General features: G+C 40.2%; 1 protein-coding gene across 2 annotated transcripts in view; it reads left to right on the top strand.

Annotated features, from left to right (window-relative positions):
- gria1a (glutamate receptor, ionotropic, AMPA 1a) overlaps positions 1 to 18,902 on the top strand; it is a 72,786-nt gene that overhangs the window by 6,113 nt on the left and 47,771 nt on the right. For both annotated transcript variants that reach the window (XM_085369021.1, XM_085369017.1), the window contains exon 3: positions 14,388 to 14,627. In XM_085369021.1, the coding sequence (XP_085225147.1) occupies positions 14,388 to 14,627 (240 nt within the window). The remainder of the gene's footprint in view (positions 1 to 14,387; positions 14,628 to 18,902) is intronic.

The raw sequence follows: 18,902 nt of genomic DNA, 5'->3' as shown, positions 1-18,902 counted from the left end.
TTTTTGTTTTTTTTTTCTTGCTACAGAGCACCAGGGATAGAGAAAGACCCATAGCAATCAATGCAGATCAGCCAAAACCTCTCCCAGAGCAGCAGACTGATAGGATGCAGAGCAGGAGGGGGGTAGATTTTTTTCCCCATGTTCTGTGCGTGTGCGTGTGCGCTTTTGTTGCTTTGTACAAGGAAGACAGAGGGAATGTACACATGGGGCAGGGAGGGAAGAAGAGAGTAATGGCTGCGAAACAGAAAATAAGCAACTTGTCATTTAATATCTTCGCCCTCATGTGACTTTTTCTAAGAAAGACTTGCCACATGAAAGTGAACTGACCAGCCAGTTCTGTTGTGAAGACAAGACCACAGCCTTTATCACACATCTTATTTAGCCCAGAAACGCACACACATTACTGATGATTGTGTCCACTCTGTTTCAGTTTGTCCCCCTCATTGTCTTTCAAAACCAACTCCAAATCCTCCTCTGTATTCATGCAAGCTCACCAAGTATTTAAAAAAATCTGTCGCCTCTGGAGGTAATGGGAGCTGGGACGTGGAGGTCTGAGCTGAGACATCTGGGGCTGGCAATTAGAAAACAATGTGTTCGCGGATGAGGACCAGGATTTGTGTTGCAGGGTGGAGGGACGAGCGCCTGATGATGGCAGCTGTCATGTTTTTGCAGCAAAGACAGAAGCGGAGTCCCTCTTTTGTCATACAGTGCATTATAGGAGCCTCTGTGTACTGTAATGAGGAACAAAGCCTACAAGCATATTAAGCAGTGTCACACAATACAACTGCTGTTGTTGTTGGCACAGTTGCACAGATTACACAAAAGTGACACAAGAACTGCAACAGTTGTTAAAAGTCGCAGAAGCAGAAAAGGCAAGAAATGAAACAGAAAATCATGCATCATCACATATTTTGCCTTACAGCTTAGACTGTTGTGTATATTTCCTTATGTGTAGTCGCATTAACTTGTGTGGCTGAAGTGTTATAAATCAGACAGATAAATGCATTGCAATACTAGATTTAACTTTTTGCTAGCATAAATTAGCATTATAACTGATACCTGGATGGTCATCATGCCTGTCAGTCTTGGCTGTCAAACTTAGCCAAGCGTGAAAAACCCACAAGATAATGTAATTATAATTACGTATTAACATTACTAATTTTGATACTATGGATGTCAAACTTGATACTAAAATAAGTATCTAAATAAACAAATGACTCTAATAATTGCTACTGAAAATTACTGTTGGAATGGATATGCATTTGCAACATTATTGATGCAAGTATTGATATCCACACTGTCTTTGTCTCTTCCAGTTGACACACAGCTTTACACAGCAGACGGGCAGGCACATAGCCCCTCCCCTCACTAGCAGCTAAACACATGAAATGTGGTTGATATTCACAACGCTATTAACTATTAGCAATTATCCGATACAAATAACCATCTGTTATCATTATGTAGCAGCTAGCAGCTGTGACCAATAATAAGATTGTAACGGTAATGCTGGAGCTAGCGTTATATGTCCTGCACGTCTGTAACATTACAGTGTTAATTTAAAAGGATAAAAAAATTTGTGTATCTATCTATGTTTCTGTTAAAGTCTGAGATTTAATTCTGAGAAAAGACTACCAGCAATTAAATAGAAACATCTGCAGCACCATCTCAGAAAACATAGATAGATAGATGTGTAGAAGAGCATCATGAGAGATAGGTCCTTGATGAATAAGAACAACATGATACCACTATTAATATTGATATAAACGAGCCTCTAGAAACTGCCAAACAAAGGCTCACAGCTCAAGCCAGTAGGCTGAAGAGATATAGCAAGAGAAACAGAGGCCAAGAAAATAAATGCCTTGTTCTCCAAAGATCCGTTCAGGATGTACTCTCGCAGAGCTAGGTGGGTCTGCCTGCGTACTGCTGGAAGAACATCTGGGAGGAAAAGGTTCCATAATATCAAGTGACTAGTGGACCTAAGAGCACACCATGAAAGCCTGGCAGCACAAATAAGGGACTTGCTAACAGCAGGTACTCATCCACTACTGGCTAACACAGGGCAAAACAATCCCCACAAGCATACAGTATCGTCAAACTACTGTCCAATTACCTGTCTTGCCACAACATGGAAGATCCTCTCAGGCATCATAATATCCAAGCTGAGTGAAGACATGAGCACAGCTCAGAACAGCATTGGGAATAATACCAGAGGGTCAAAGCAGAAGCTGATGGTTGACAGAGCAGTACACCAGCCAAACTAACCTGAGCACCACATGGCTACACATAATCCTATAACTCTTGCCCCACACATGGATACAGGAGTGCTTTGGAGTATACAAGGCTAATAGTGTAATAATAGTGTAATAATAATGTAACATTCATCTAGAACTGTAAAGTGTGAATGATCATAATGTGTGGAATATACCAAGGTGATACGCTGTCCCCACTGCCATTTTGTCTTCAACCCCTTAAGTGAGCTCCTCACTAAGAGTTGATACAGATATACAGGGAGTGCAGAATTATTAGGCAAATGAGTATTTTGTCCACATCATCCTCTTCATGCATGTCGTCTTACTCCAAGCTGTATAGGCTCGAAAGCCTACTACCAATTAAGCATATTAGGTGATGTGCATCTCTGTAATGAGAAGGGGTGTGGTCTAATGACATCAACACCCTATATCAGGTGTGCATAATTATTAGGCAACGTCCTTTCCTTTGGCAAAATGGGTCAAAAGAAGGACTTGACAGGCTCAGAAAAGTCAAAAATAGTGAGATATCTTGCAGAGGGATGCAGCAGTCTCAAAATTGCAAAGCTTCTGAAGCGTGATCATCGAACAATCAAGCGTTTCATTCAAAATAGTCAACAGGGTCGCAAGAAGCGTGTGGAAAAACCAAGGCGCAAAATAACTGCCCATGAACTGAGAAAAGTCAAGCGTGCAGCTGCCAAGATGCCACTTGCCACCAGTTTGGCCATATTTCAGAGCTGCAACATCACTGGAGTGCCCAAAAGCACAAGGTGTGCAATACTCAGAGACATGGCCAAGGTAAGAAAGGCTGAAAGACGACCACCACTGAACAAGATGCACAAGCTGAAACGTCAAGACTGGGCCAAGAAATATCTCAAGACTGGTTTTTCTAAGGTTTTATGGACTGATGAAATGAGAGTGAGTCTTGATGGGCCAGATGGATGGGCCCGTGGCTGGATTGGTAAAGGGCAGAGAGCTCCAGTCCGACTCAGACGCCAGCAAGGTGGAGGTGGAGTACTGGTTTGGGCTGGTATCATCAAATATGAGCTTGTGGGGCCTTTTTGGGTTGAGGATGGAGTCAAGCTCAACTCTCAGTCCTACTGCCAGTTTCTGGAAGACACCTTCTTCAAGCAGTGGTACAGGAAGAAGTCTGCATCCTTCAAGAAAAACATGATTTTCATGCAGGACAATGCTCCATCACACGCGTCCAAGTACTCCACAGCGTGGCTGGCAAGAAAGGGTATAAAAGAAGAAAAACTAATGACATGGCCACCTTGTTCACCTGATCTGAACCCCATTGAGAACCTGTGGTCCATCATCAAATGTGAGATTTACAAGGAGGGAAAACAGTATTTAGTATTTATTTATTTATTGTCATTGTCAAGAACAATGAAATTGCGTTTGGGGCTTCCATACAACCCCAAAAAAAGAAGAAAATAATAAATACCCCTTAAAATCCAAGTGTACATATTTAACCCAGTGTGACTCCAATGCAATAAGACAATCCTTAGCAATAATGTTCGTAGAAATTCAGACAAAGACCTGAGAAACATGACAAAATACAACAATGCAACCCATTCAATATTATTGTACTGTGAGATATGATATCAGATATGATAGTTATCTATTTAAGAAAGAGGGGGGGGAGGGGCAGGAGGGGGAAGAGAATAAAGATATGATGCACCAATGCAGACCAGTTCATTGCTATTAAGAAGTTGGATATGGTTATTGTCCGTGAGAGGGGGGCAGAGAGTTCAGGAGCCTCACAGCCTGTGGATACAGGCTGTTGGCCAGTCTGGATGTTCTGGCCTGTATAGACCTGTACCTTCTCCCTGAGGGCAGCAGATGGAAAAGGTGGCGCGCAGGGTGATGTTGGTCCCGCAGGATACTGTGCACCCTCCTCAGACAGCGAGTGGGGAAGATATCCTCTCTGAACAGTGTCTGGGAGGCTGTGGTTGCTGCTGCACGCAATGTTGATGGTGAACAGATCAAAACACTGACAGAATCCATGGATGGCAGGCTTTTGAGTGTCCTTGCAAAGAAAGGTGGCTATATTGGTCGCTGATTTGTTTTTGTTTTGTTTTTGAATGTCAGAAACATATATTTGTGAATGTGGAGATGTTATATTGGTTTCACTGGTAAAAATAAATAATTGAAATGGGTATATATTTGTTTTTTGTTAAGTTGCCTAATAATTATGCACAGTAATAGTCACCTGCACACACAGATATCCCCCTAAAATAGCTAAAACTAAAAACAAACTAAAAACTACTTCCAAAAACATTCAGCTTTGATATTAATGACTTTTTTGGGTTCATTGAGAACATGGTTGTTGTTCAATAATAAAATTATTCCTCAAAAATACAACTTGCCTAATAATTCTGCACTCCCTGTAGAGTCAAGAGTGGAGTAGCCATAACCCACCTCCCGTACATGGATGACATCAAGCTGTAGGTGCAGTGCTGTCCTGGTAACAGCAAAGATACTGTGAAATACTCTCAAATTCCCAGGTGAGTTTGAGGAACACACATACCAACCTCTCAAGGAAAGTGAAAGGGAGATTTATATATATCTCACCCATCTATCCATCAATGGAAATTGATGGATAGATGGGCGAACTCCCAACTCTTGAGCCACAATCGCCCCATGGTATCAAATTTGAAGTATTTTCCTGAGTATCTGTAGCAAGTTTAAAATTCCAATATTGTGACTAACACACACAACCACAACTTTATATTTCGACAGTAATGACGTTACTTTATTTTTGTTAAGCACTGGAGTATCTCTAAATACTCGCGCATGAGCTGTCTAGCCTATACAAGCTCAAATTGCCATTTTACACAGGATTCACATGGTAACATCAGACACAGCCACCACAATTTCTAAAAAAACATTCAGGGACATTTTAAAAGTAATAACCAACACAACACCTTACTCTGTGTAACTCTGCAATGCCTCCGTTTGAGATGATGGAATGAGTTTTGAGGTGTTCAAAATTCTTCTGATGCCTGTTACTAGTCCTCAACCCCCCCACACACACTCAAATGCAAACGATCTCCTTATATTGCTCATGTTCAGCTGATTCCTTTTTACACTTTCAAATTAATTCCTTGCGCTTTTGCTTTTGTATTCTTGTGTTAATGATAGAACTCATCTGTCAAACCTGTGAGCCGCATACATTCTGTAGTGTAACTGCATGTGTACACAGTTCCTCAAACGCCTGAGACTAATCCACTCTACGGAGTTATCGATATCAAGATTTAAATACATCAGGGTAGCGGATTTAATCCATGAATTATCCATAGGTGCCTTGTCCTGTACTGTTATTGATTGTCTCTAGTATCTGCAAGTTGGAGTCAATGGCTCAATTAGTTAGCTGAGAAAAAACTGGCTATAACATTATTCATTTATCAAGCACTAACAGTCAAATGTTTGCTAGGTGTGTTTTTTTTTTTCAAATAAATACATTTTCTACTTTTGCAGCCCTAGATAGAAATGATTTTTTGCAGCGCTCATAAATTCTGCTCAGTGACCACAATCATTTCCCACGAGCTCGGCTGGAATCTGTTGAAGAAGGTTTTTAATTCATACAGAGGTTCCTAGTGAATTAGCTTGCAGGTTGTGAGTTTGGCTCTCCTTGCCCCTCATATCCACTTCCATCACTTCCCCTGTCAGAGAAATGAAAGCGTGTGAGCGGGACTGTCCCTCTGCACCTGTCGACACTGATACGCAGATGGGGAGATAATTGCGAAGGGATAATTGTTAAGGAGATAATTGGAGTTTCCATACCCCCTGACAGGAGCTGGTCTGGGCTATGTTTCTGACCCGTTGCCCAGGTAAGCATTTGTTCAGCAGGCGGCAGGGCTCCGCAGCAAACCAGATTGGAGACGTGGTGAGAAACAGTAAGAAGGAGAGACAATAGCTTGGCGTGAAAGGGTTAGAGAGTGAGACACCAGAAGAGAGAGAGATTTTCGGAGCGGAGGGGAGTGCTTTCACACCCTCGATTACCCATTTAATGAGGCGATGCGGTGCCATTGTTTTATTACTTAGAGGAAATAGGAGAGATCTAGATTTCACTGTGTGGTCCCTTTATTTCCCACTGCTAGGCTGGCATCTGTTCTCTTTGTTCGCAGCATTCTCCTTATCATTTCCTCTCACAGACACCCGTGCTTCTCTTTCTTTGCCTTCTGTCTGCTGTCACCTACATTTTCAAGACTCACTTCATTTTTTGCTCATCCTTATTAACCTTCCGTGGCCCCGTTTTCAACTAATATAAACTCTCATGAGTATCCAGTGCGCCCTGACTTACAGTCTAAGTCCTGTTTGGTTGTTCAACTGTTGGTCCCACATCTCCCCCAGAGTTCAGTGTCTTCCTCTCTGGATTTAGTCGATATTTTCCTTATTTTGCCCCCTTTCTTACTCCTTCAGCCACTCTTTTTTTATCCTCTATCTCAATTTTCCCTTTTTCTTTGTTGCAAAACACAATTTTATTGCTTTTGTTGAGGAAGTACATCTCTTTTGAGCTTGGGAAGGTAACGCTGTTTAACCTGGGAAACAACAAATCGCTGGAGCAACAAATTGCCGTCTGTCAAAAAACCAACGCCCTTTTTAAAACCTCTTGAACCAGTTTTGACTCCCTTAACTCTTAAGTATCGATTTTCTGGAACATACATGGATCAAAGAATTACCACTACAATGCGCTATGACTAAAAATACTCGTTGGCAGATTTTTCAGGATTTTTAAGGCGATGCAACTGAAAACTGCTTTGACAGCGAAACCCTCCTACGCAGTCATGTCTGGAGACTTTCATGCAGATCTGGGTTGGTGCTGTGTTTTGGTCCCCTGGGTCCCTGTCCTCTGCGCAGAAGGAGATTGATTGCACTGTGTGAGTCATGCTGTGTTGGAGGGCTCGCAGAGTAGGCCACCTCCACCCCATCACCTGGGGGGTTCTTTACAAGCACGATCTGTGTGTGATACGCTGTCTTGTCAAACCCAGTGAGACATTATTGTTATTTTTTATTTTTTTTATTGAAATATTTTTGAGCTAGCGCTTAACGTTTATGAAGGGGTATTGTTTTTTACCCTTAAAAGAAAAATCAGGTCTGAATGCTTGCATACAAATGTGCGGTCTGATTGAATCGGTTATTGACTTCTTTTGCTCGTCCTTTCATTAACATAGCTGATTAGCTCTCCTGAAGATGGATGAGACCAGAGGGACCACAACATGCTCTCTGTTTTTATTACATACATTATCTGGCAGTTATTAGCCATGGGTGGCTGAGTGGAGGATAACTGTGCGCCGAGCAGTGTCTGGTGTCAGATGTGTTTATCTCCCCTCAAAGTGCTCTGTGGTTGATTGAGTGACCCTTCACCCTTGTGAAGGTGGTGTATTTTGCTGCCTCATGTGACAGCTGCCTTCCTGCTGGTGTCATTCCACTCATGTTTCCAAAGGATACTTTAAACTAAGTGCAGAAAAGTACCAAACCCTAGGATTACCAGTGTAAGCCAGCAAAGAAAAGGAAGTTTACTTTTCTGAAAACAAAAAATTTAAAATGTTTTTTATATAGATTTTTCGTTATTTTGTGAGGAATTTAAGGCTTTCATTACAGAACCAGGTGCAGAAAAACGGGAAATGGTATCCAACTAGCCTCTCTGTTGCTTTAGCTACTAGGTTCATACCTACACTGCAACCAATACATTCACTTCTAAAAGGAAATGTTTGACAGCCTAGTGGATTGCTGCTGATTTTGTCCCCCCCTAAATTTTATATGAAGGCCTATAAAATCTATTACATGACAGTTCAAGAATCAAAAAAGTATCTTCGCTTCCAGTAATAAACAGTGTAAGAAAGATAAGAAAGACATCAACCTGCTAGAATCATTTGGGTAGTGACTGTGCAATGCTGTACATATCTCAACACTAGTTTTACCGCAGCCTAACACCTGCTGTTAGAAATGATAGAACTGGGATATTTGGTATTTCGTACTAAACAAAAAGTCCACAGGACAGTGATAAATTGTGCAGGTGCTTAGCAGGATTAGAACCTATTGTGGACACTGAAACTATACTTGAGGTTTTCAGTTATGTGATGTTGTTTTTACCTGACATAAATAGGACTATTGACAGATCATTCCACTGTCTCGAGTGTTGAGAACCACTTTGTATCACTTGGAAAAATAGGCCAAATAAGCAGTGTGTCCCAGGGCTAATTATAAAAGCGTCTCATTATCATCATCAGGATTTTATGTATAAAGACATTTTAAATGAAAATATATTTAAATATAAATGATCTGAGGATTTGATTTTGTGTTGATATGAACGATACATGTAGGAATCTTACCCGTAGTTGTCATTTTGGGGGGCAGGATTGGAAGCATAAGATCCACAAGAAACTTGACTTACCTTGAATTTTGCGTACCGTTTCTATAAAATGGTGCTACAGGTTCACAGCCGCTGGTCACTGTGCATTCATTCCTTTATAAAATGTAACTGTGCTGATTAATCAATCAAACCTTAATAGCTTCATTGGAACTACAGGAAATCTGCAGTTTTATATCCGTGCAGTAGTTTCGGAGCTCTTTTGTAACAGATCTCGATGTTCATCCCTTGATTTTATGATGTTGCTCCAGGGTTGTGAGGGGAAAAAATTAGACAGGACCTTTAAATTTCTCACACTGGGCATTTTTTGTTTCCTAATTTCTTATTTTTTTAATTTCCTTTTTCAAGAATTCATGAATAATTGAATAATGTGTTTGGTTTTCCTCTTTCTATAGGCTGAAAAGGGACTAGTTGGAAAATCGTGATGACGTAAAGGTGTAGGATTGGATGAGATGACTTTATGAATCAGTCTAGCAACAGTATGCTGAGCTAGAAGAAAGCTGGATTTAGCAGCTTGCAGCGCTCAGTCTTAGTCTAGTGATGCCCGCAGGAAAAATTCATGATTTCATAGCATTTGAAACAGATTTCTTTGAAGTTTCACAGTAAATAATTCACCGAACTGAGAACGGTATACAGTCGACCAGAGGATAAGATGAGCAACCAAATCGGATGTCCTATTTTATGGAGTCATCTGGCATGTCACTTCTCAGTAGTGAGGCTCTATCAAAAAAAACGATCTTTATGGATGACTGAACAAGAACTCTCCAATCAGTATGCTCCCTCCAGCTAAACCCAGCTTCCTGTTGCTGTGAAATTTCCTGTCTACCGCTGACCTTAATGTTGCACATTATAATAGCATGTATAACCCAAGGGAGGAAAATAGTAGATACGTGTGTCCCTCCTGTGTGTGTCTGCGTGTGTTTGTGATTCTGATACACATATCAGAATTTGTGGTTTGTCTATGGTCTCCGTAAACCTGTGAGTCCAGATTACATCAATTACTGATTTAGCATTAGGCACAGCACTCAAATGACATTTGTTATACAGTATTGATTCTTTCAAACCTGTTTGTGTGAAGCCCTAAAAATACATTTGTGAGGGCTCTTGGTACAATTCAATTCAGCTGCATTGATTTTTTTTTTCTTATTTATTTCTTTTTGGCATGTCAAGCAAACCCGGACTATTGAAAAAAAGAATCACATACACCCACACAAAGAAGCAATTTTTTAATAGCGCGTTTCTGTACACAGGTTAGGGAACAGCTGATGTGGAGCTGCTGGGAGGCAGGCATGTGCAAGGGCACCTTGACACCTCTGACTATATATATATATATATATATATATATATATATATATATATATATATATATATATATATATATATATATATATATATATATTTCCGGCGAATACTGACATATCCTTAAATGAATTTCTTTTGTTTTCCCAAAAATCTGTCGAATATATTTTTTTCCTATCCATCAAAACTAACAGGATGCTGTTTTAATACTTAAAGTGTACTTTTTTTAGCCATCAAGTCGTCTATCCATATTTCTATCGTAAACCGTTATGGTCACTATTAAGGAGGCACCTTTTCCAAACACCGGCCCAATAGCCCGTCAGATGCAGGAGCAACTGTCACAAACATCCCTCTTTCATGCAGCCAGCATAGACACGTCTGTCATTTAAAATTTGGCTCATGCTAAGCAGAAGAACAGCTGCAGGGCATAGGAAACAGAGAACAGGGAAGACGTGAGTGCGTGAGTTGTTTCTGACAGTTCCTCCTGTTGCGTGAGTATCAGCCCCTTTAGGAATTGAGTTTCTCTCACTCTCTTTCTCTCTTTCTTTCTCTCCTTTTTTCTGCCGCCCAAAGCTCTTTGGCCACAACAAATGCAAATCAACATCTTGTTCATTCATAAGAAAAGCCTGGTATGGATAAAAATGTCAGCTCGGTTCCAATGAGCTTTCCTGCAGCTGTATGCAGTAAACAATTAGTTGCTGACTTTTTGGACATTGTTATGGGTAATTGGTGGTAATGCATTTAAACTTAACTTTGTGGGGTTCTCACATATTTTTTTACAGTGCTGCCATCTTAGGGAGGAGCCACCAAAACAGGCAAATGATAGTCACTCATAATAATCAGGTTGATGAATTACATTCATTTAAAATGAAGCACAGTTACAGATAGGCACCATTAGACAATGTTAAGATTTCGATAGTAAACACACACAGGCCTAACTGTAAGAGTTAAGAGGTTAGTAATGAAACTCTCAGAGACTGATTGCAATCCGCTGTGTGTATGAGTTTATCAAATATCTGCTAACTCCCACATTTATCATTTATTTATCCCACAAAAAGAGAAAGTATAAAGAAATCACCAAGGCTGCTATCATACACCGCAGGTAATTTGTCACAGTTTTACAGTTAAATCATTTGTTACATGGATGCTCGGCTTATACACGGCTGTTGAAATATTATAATTTTAGCGTTTAGTGGTGGGCAGCCGATCAGGAGCACAGAGCTTTAAATTCTTTTAAACAGTTAACTTCACGAGCAAAAAGTCACAGATATTTCTCACTCGCATAGTATGATCCTTGGCACACAGGAGCTCACTGTCTAACTGCTTTTATGCCGACAAGGCCAAAATGGATGAAAAGGAAAGATGAAGCAGAGAGAAAAGTATCCTTTAGTGTTTTTGTTTTTTGTAGTTTAGTTACTTTTTCCAGATGTACCATCCTTCACAGTAAAAATTTTTACCATACCAGCCCCAGTGAAGATGACTGTGTAGCTCAGCCAGGGAGATTCAGAGAGACTAGTTTTTTAAAACGGGCACTGACAAAGTTATGAGTAAACACAAATCATTGTGATATCTGCTAGCTAAACTCACACACTGGTGGCCACTGACAGCTCAGAAAAAGCAATGGCTAGCTTTTATTGTGGCTAAAGAGTTCAGTCTCTTATTGGTGATGTGGTGGAGGAAATGCTACCAGTGTCAGCTTGATATGAAACGGGTTAAAGTTAATACATGGCATAGATGATAGGATATTCAATACTCTGACTGAAACTGCAAAACCTGATGTAAACAGTGTTCATTTTTGATAAGGCAAAAATATGTTAATGAGTAATTCTCTGTAGGTAAGGCTGTAATGTTTATTATCATTTGCAGTTGATTTTTAATGGCAGTAAACTTGTAAATTAACAAATTCCATTTTAATGACAATAATTTTCTGTTATTACAAGTTCATTTCTAATGGACCTCATAATGTAACAAGATCCATTTCAATAACAGTAAACTCTTCTTGTTTCATGCTTATTTTTAATGGCATAAATGTTTTAATGTTACAAATTTCCTTTTAATGGCAGTAATTTTGCAATTTTGGATGTTTTTTAATGTTATAATGTCACAAAACACTTCTAAAAGTAACATTATTATAAGGAAGTGTAACAAGTAGAACCTGAATTCTGGGTGCTGGTGTTTCTAAATTGCTCCCCCCGGCATTAATTTGTATGTATAGAGAGCCTGAGCTGAGCTAAGCTGGAGATGTTGGAACTGGGGTTATTTATATAATCAATAATAACAACCTTAAAAAAGGATAAATAGCTTCTAAATGAGAATCAGCAGAGCTTTACCTCGCAGTTATAGCAAGTCAGAATTTGTTGGGCATTATCCCTTTCTCGTTTTAAGTGATAATAAAAATGGGATGCAGTGAAGCCCTACTGTCTTTCATTATTTCAGAAATTATCTAAGGATTTTGCAAAACCAAGTCACTTTTGCAAATTTGCTAATTCCTCGAGGTGAAAACCCTAATTATGACAAAATGTCCAAACACTCCACAATTCCCACTCCATCTTACGAAAGTCCTTTAGCAGCTCTGAGCTACTGTAATCCCTGCCAGAGAAACAGACTGTTGCCAGGGCAACCCCAGTCCTGCCACCATGGCAGCTGTAACTGTGGCGAGGAGATACGCAGTGCCAGAGTGGACAGGTGTTGCCGGGGTCTTTGAGATCAGTTTAGGTCTCTCAGCCCTGCGTCCAGTGCCGTTACACATGTGGAGCAACACTAACGAGCTGCTCACACACAAACAGACTCAACATGCTACCGGTGTGTACTGCTATCAAGACTCGGACTGCTGAGCTACGCTAATGCTTATGTCGAATTAGACAGGCGCATGGTTGTCTTGCCAATTCGGAGCAGGAGGTCTCTGTCGCATGGTTTTTGTGTTTTTTTTTCCAAACGCACACACTGAAGTGATGAGAAATGACTCATATTCTGTGAAACATTGTAACCTGCTGTAGGGCAGAGTAATGGGGCACTGCACAAAAAGTCAAACAAGCTCCCGTTACCTTTTATTCAAGCAGAACATGGAGGACACCGCATCAAATTGGTCCTAGAAAATTGTAAGGGGATATATATAATGTGTGCTAGTGGAAAGCAGTAGCTGAGAGAGTGTCCATTTCTTAGCAAGAGCATGAAGAAAAGATAGTTCTGTTACTGAGTCAGTGTGGCGAGGCGCAAAATGTCTATTTCAGGGCTTGCTTTAAGTAGGGTGACTCACCAGGCTTTGGAGCACTAGAGGCTGCATATGTGTGTGCGTGTTCATGGCGTGTACGTGCGTGTATTTTTCTGTGATATCCCTGTTTTTTCTCCCACTCTCGGTTCCTCACTCTCCCTCTATCTCCGTCACACACACGTGCCTGACCGGAGGGTGCAGGTCTGTGACAGGTTAGGCATTTTGGGTATGGGCCATCCTCGCTCTCTGTCTTTCCCTCAGCTCCTAGCTGCAAGCTGGCCTTCGTGTGGGTACAGGCACCGTCTTCAATCTGTTTGGTAAATACTGAGATAAGTAAGGCCCACCCATCGCCATAGCAGAAAATAGCCCAGACCAGACCTGGAAGTGCAAAGATACCATGCTCTACTGAGAGCACGGTGAGGATATAAAGTGCCGAGAGAAGATCACGAACATAAATTAGCTATTTTAAGAATTTAGGGGGTGTGAAAGAAATCAGAGTGACAGACAGACAATGAGAGAGAGAAAAATGAAGGGACTGAGGGAGAAAGGCAAATGAGAGCTGGAAACCGCCTCCTGCTGCTAGTAAAATGTCAGTGGAACCCTGGGGATGCATTGATTAACCTCTCTACACCTAATCTGCCTCCACCACCTCCACCTTTCACTGAAGGCAAAACACACAGATTAATGCTATGCAGCTGGACCAGCAGATGAGCCCTGCATAAACATGCTATTGAGTACTAGTTAATAGCTCAGGCTCTAAAGACTTCACAGCACCCGGCATGCCACAGATATTTATTTCCTCTTTCTCTCTATCCTCCCACTTTAAAAACCAAAATTAAATCCAAACCATGGATTAAATTGATTTTAATTCAGACAAAATTCTGTTGTGGGATGTGGTTAGTTCAGTTTGACTAACCACATCCAGTGAAATGATTATTTTTTTCGATTAGCCTGATCGTTTCTCAATTTCCTGGATATTCATCTTACTATAACCTTAGACTCAGAAAAGCTTCAGACCTGCACACGATAGCTCTACAGGCTAATTACGATAATTGCCTATTGGACCATATCACTCTTATCCTACTAGCAAATGTAGGCAGGATGGCGACAAAGTTTAATTTGTCGCTTAATAGACGCTGTGTAACAGCAATGAAAAGATAATTGGATTGATGTTTTTGCTGATTTCATTGTTCAAAGGTTTAAAGACTAACACCCTGTATATCTGCTTGTTTTTCTGTTCTGTCCCTTGCAGTTTGCTCCCAGTTCTCCAAAGGTGTGTATGCCATCATTGGCCTGTATGACAGGAAGACAGTCAACATGCTCATGTCCTTCTGTGGAGCACTGCACGTCTGCTTTGTGACACCATCCTTCCCCATTGAAACAGCCAACCAATTTGTGATCCAGCTCAGGCCCGAGCTCCAGGATGCGCTGGTGGGAGTTATCGAACACTATGGATGGTCCAAGTTTGTCTACATGTACAGTTCCAACTCAGGTAGGAAAGCTGCTGGCTCTCTGTTTGACTTGATGTTTAGGCTTGCCTCCATCGTTACAAAAAAGAAGGATGTCAGAATCTGACGGTGGAATTTCTCTCATGAAAACGAGCATGCGTGCAGACGAAGACAGCCAGTACCAGTAGTTAGACCAGCCACCAGTTGTCATCTTTATATTGCCATGGCGACAGCAGCAGGGTCAATTTTAGCCATTGTGCAGCAACAAGCAGTCATCAGAACGCTTATTTTAGACCACCACTTTTTTACAGACAGGGAGCACCGAATAGAAATATTGACCTGCACTGACTATCAGATAAATCGCACAATGGTACGAAAGATTAAGCTTTTTATTGAGCGCTCCTCAACAGAGACCAGGGTTGCTGCAGTTCCTTTGTCCGTCCGATGAAAGAAAAAAAGGAGTGCTGTAGCATTTAAATTGAACATTTTAATGACACTCCTGCATAGTCAGACAAGAATAAAGTAGCACACCTGTCAGCCTCCTGCTTCTTCCTCTCCATCTCCCCCAGAGCCAAACAGCTATAGCTTTCCCCATAATGCCAGGCCATCTGTCCCAGGTGTTGTGGGTTTTGGAGCATGACCATGATTTGTGTATTTTTTGTGTATGCCCAAAAGCAGGCGCACTTCAATACATTTAGGCTGTATGACAGCGTATTGCAGCTTGTATCTGCTTATGTGTTTGACTTGTGTGTGACAAATAGCAGATTTAAGTCAGCTTTAAAAGACAGATGCCATTATGTCATTCCACACAGCACACAATCAAGCAGTGACAGTAGAGATTTCACAGCAGTCTTTGGCCTGTCAATGCATGATGACCGTAGCGGCCACACATGCCCCTCAGATTATTATTATTTTTTATCTTCTGTGATCCATTTATTAACTACTCACGAATTCTGCGTATGCCTGTGTGTGTGTGTATATTTGTGTCTGAGAGGGTCACCCCTGTGAGTAGTGGGATGGAGCCAGCAGAATCCATATCAGTCGTCTCTGTTGCTTGGATACTATACTGCAGTCACTCTTCCTACATGGTTATTTAAAGCCTTTAAAAGAAATCGTATTTAGTTTGATCAGTTTGTGTAGTATGGTATAGAGCAGCTGTGTTTGCCTCTTCTAAATGTTTCATCAAACTATGTTTTATTAGGTACACTGCATCAGTTAAGTTGACAGTGCCTTCAGGAGATGTTGTGAATTGGCACTATATAAATAAAACTATATTGAATTGAACTGAATTGAATTTTCTAGCATGAAACTCTCGTACACTCTACAGTGTATCTCTTGTAAGTTACAACAACATATTATGGTACAGTACAATTTAAAGTATAAGGTTTACCATAACCATACAAAACTATTTGTCATCATTTGTCTGTACTCTGTCTTAAAATTCATTATGAGGAACAAAGTGCAACCATATGTCGATAGTCTATGGACCCTAAACTCCGTGTCCTTTTTTTTGGAACTATAACAAGATCTCAGCTTTTGTAGGAATGTCCTCTACATGAAACAACACTGAGTATGAACACTGGCCAGAACCTTTACTTTGTTTCAGGAGCTTTGGCCACTTCTAGCTAAAGATTAACATAGCTTAACAGGGCTAGCCATCATAGCATAGGCTGTAGCGGTGAGCACTGTGTGTGAACTTTCTGTGAGGAGGAGCCACAGTGCATTTATTTCTGTGATTTTCTCTTATGACAACAAACAAACAAACAAACAAACAAACAAACAAACAAACAAACAAAAATGCTAGATTATTGTTGCCTACAATGACCCAGGACACAAAAACAAATTTTGTGAAGTTTCACTTCCTGGTTTAAAAAAGTCCAGTTATTGGCAAGGAATCAAAGTTTAAACACAGCATAGCTAAACATTAACATTTTAACACTATTAAATTGAGAATTTAAAAAAATACAGTATTTTACTGTAAAATTGGTGTGTTGCTCACTTAGTAGATGTACTTTCAGACCAGACTGTTACTGTGTAAACCTGCATTTTTCTGATTTAAAAGACCAAAAGCTCTCTAATTTCTAGTCTAATACATTCATATTCAATGTCTACCTATGTTAGCATTTTTCCAGTGTTTAATCCATTATCCAAAGCAGTCAAGGACATACAAATATATCACATGCATTATCACTCTCCTGCCACCTGAGAGGCTTTAGTATTTCCCCCCTTTTCTATTACCATTTGTCTTGCTCTCTTACAGCATCCCCTAATAAATGTGCCTATCATTTTTATTTTCAGAAGCCAAGAATGGGAAAACAAATTTGATAGCCCATTAAACCTATCATAAACAATATTCAGGAAATAGTTTGCTAAAGTGTTATTTTCTCTGTTCTTGATTGTCTGTTGCCCTGGTCGCCCATGTACTGCCTCTGGCCAAAAGGGTGCTTACGACAGCCAGATTCCATTATGATATCATTCTCTCTCAGTATGCCTTTGAGGGAACATTTTTGTGAGTTCTCCTGTCAGACTGACTTTGATTTAGAGGAGTGCATCAAGCACATTTAAAAATGCGAGAGGATATTTGAGGTAAATCAGTCGGTCAGTGAGGCAAGCAATCAATACATCTGTAACAAAACAAATGAAAAATAAAGAAAACATTAGAATCCATTAATGAGATTCAAACACTAATTTTAGCACACCTTAACTGCTAACCAGCTGTATTCCAAGGTAAAATCAGATTAAGAACTAAATAAGTATATTAGGTTTTTAAAAGAAATAGAAGAATTTAAAATAAATAGCAAAAGAATGAAAAGATGAAAATCAATTAACTTCTGGGTTCAATGTGTCCCAGTACTAAAAGTAGCTGCTAATGAAAATAATGAGTAAATTCACAGAGTTTCTCTTAAAGTCAGGATTATACAAAGATTTTACACAGTGGCTGTATGGAAATAGGTAAAGCTAGAAATGGTGTGACTTTTGGAGCTAGTGTAACTAAGTATTTAAATTTCCCACCATAATAACAGTGACTGCATAATAATAATAATAATAAATTGTGCATTTGCATGTGTGTCAACTCCAAATGCTGAGCTAAGATAATGTTTGTGGTCGATCTCATTTAAAATTCACTCACATCTTCCAGCCAACGCAATAACACTGAACTGTAAAAAAAAGAAAAAGAGCACAGCAGTGCAGCAGTGCAGCAGTGATGAGTTTGGTCGGTCCAGCTTTCATCAGCTGAGTGATCACACAAACAATTACAGCTCTTCCACGGTCTCGTATTATGATTCAGTTCATTTTATTTTTCACATCTCAGACTTGCAAAAGCATTCACAGACATGGCGAACTTCCCGGCGTTGTAGGTGTAATTTGTAAAAGCTGAATAATTTTCACTGTTAATAATTAAGCGCAAAGTATGCCAACATAATAAACTGGTAGGTCCGTGTTTTCAAATATTTCATAGACTAAAGTATGGCTTCAGATTTATGCAACTAACTTATTTATTACAATTTTATATTCATGTTTAAACCATTTCCAGAGTAAATTATATGATTAGGTCTGCCGATTTTGCCCATCATTTTCACTGAACCAAGCACAACCTTTGAGAGAATGAGTTATACCTGGCGACAGGGTCACCACCTTTCTGTCTTTTGAGCTGACTCAGTCTTAAGCTGGAACTCTTTGCTTATAGTTTTATTTACAGTTTTCTTTATAGTTTTTGATGAGCTCTCTGGGAGGATTATCATATTTGGGAACACGGGTCCTGGTTACAATGAGTGGTGCTGTCCATGGTGCTGAAACACTTACTACAGCTCGACTCCATTAAAGTACAGCCGGCCTTGTGACTTTATTCACAGCTCACTATCTCCTGTCTCCCCGTGCTCATCACTCTATCGTTCATCTTTCTGTTAAATGCGTCGGCACCATGAGGTAAAAAGGAATAGCCATGTACCAACCCCTCTGTATCAGTTCCATTCAGCATTCTCACATTCGTCTGGTTCCCTAATTTATTTACATGTGCTATATTGTGGTCATATATAGAGGTGAAACACCATCCATCTTTTTATTTCTTAATGACCTGTTGTCAAAAAAAGCAGCGTGAATTGCCTGGAGAGCAGCTGGTGCGCATTCTAATAAGACCAAGCAATCATCTTTCAGAGGCTGTGACTTCATTTCTCATTCTTCTTTTGACAGGGTCTGTGTTGTTGCTGCTGTTGCTGTTGTTGTGGGAAAGCCAGTATTTGCGTGCATTTATCGTAGAATATATGTGAACCGCGTGATGTACGGAACGAAGGAGTCTTTAACAGCGCTTGCCAGCTAAG

This window comes from Diplotaxodon limnothrissa, linkage group LG2, assembly GCF_057381915.1.
Source record: "Diplotaxodon limnothrissa isolate DT_005_m linkage group LG2, D_limnothrissa_male_GT1.1, whole genome shotgun sequence".
NCBI lineage: Eukaryota > Metazoa > Chordata > Actinopteri > Cichliformes > Cichlidae > Diplotaxodon > Diplotaxodon limnothrissa.
This window is presented reverse-complemented; position numbering and strand designations above follow the sequence as displayed.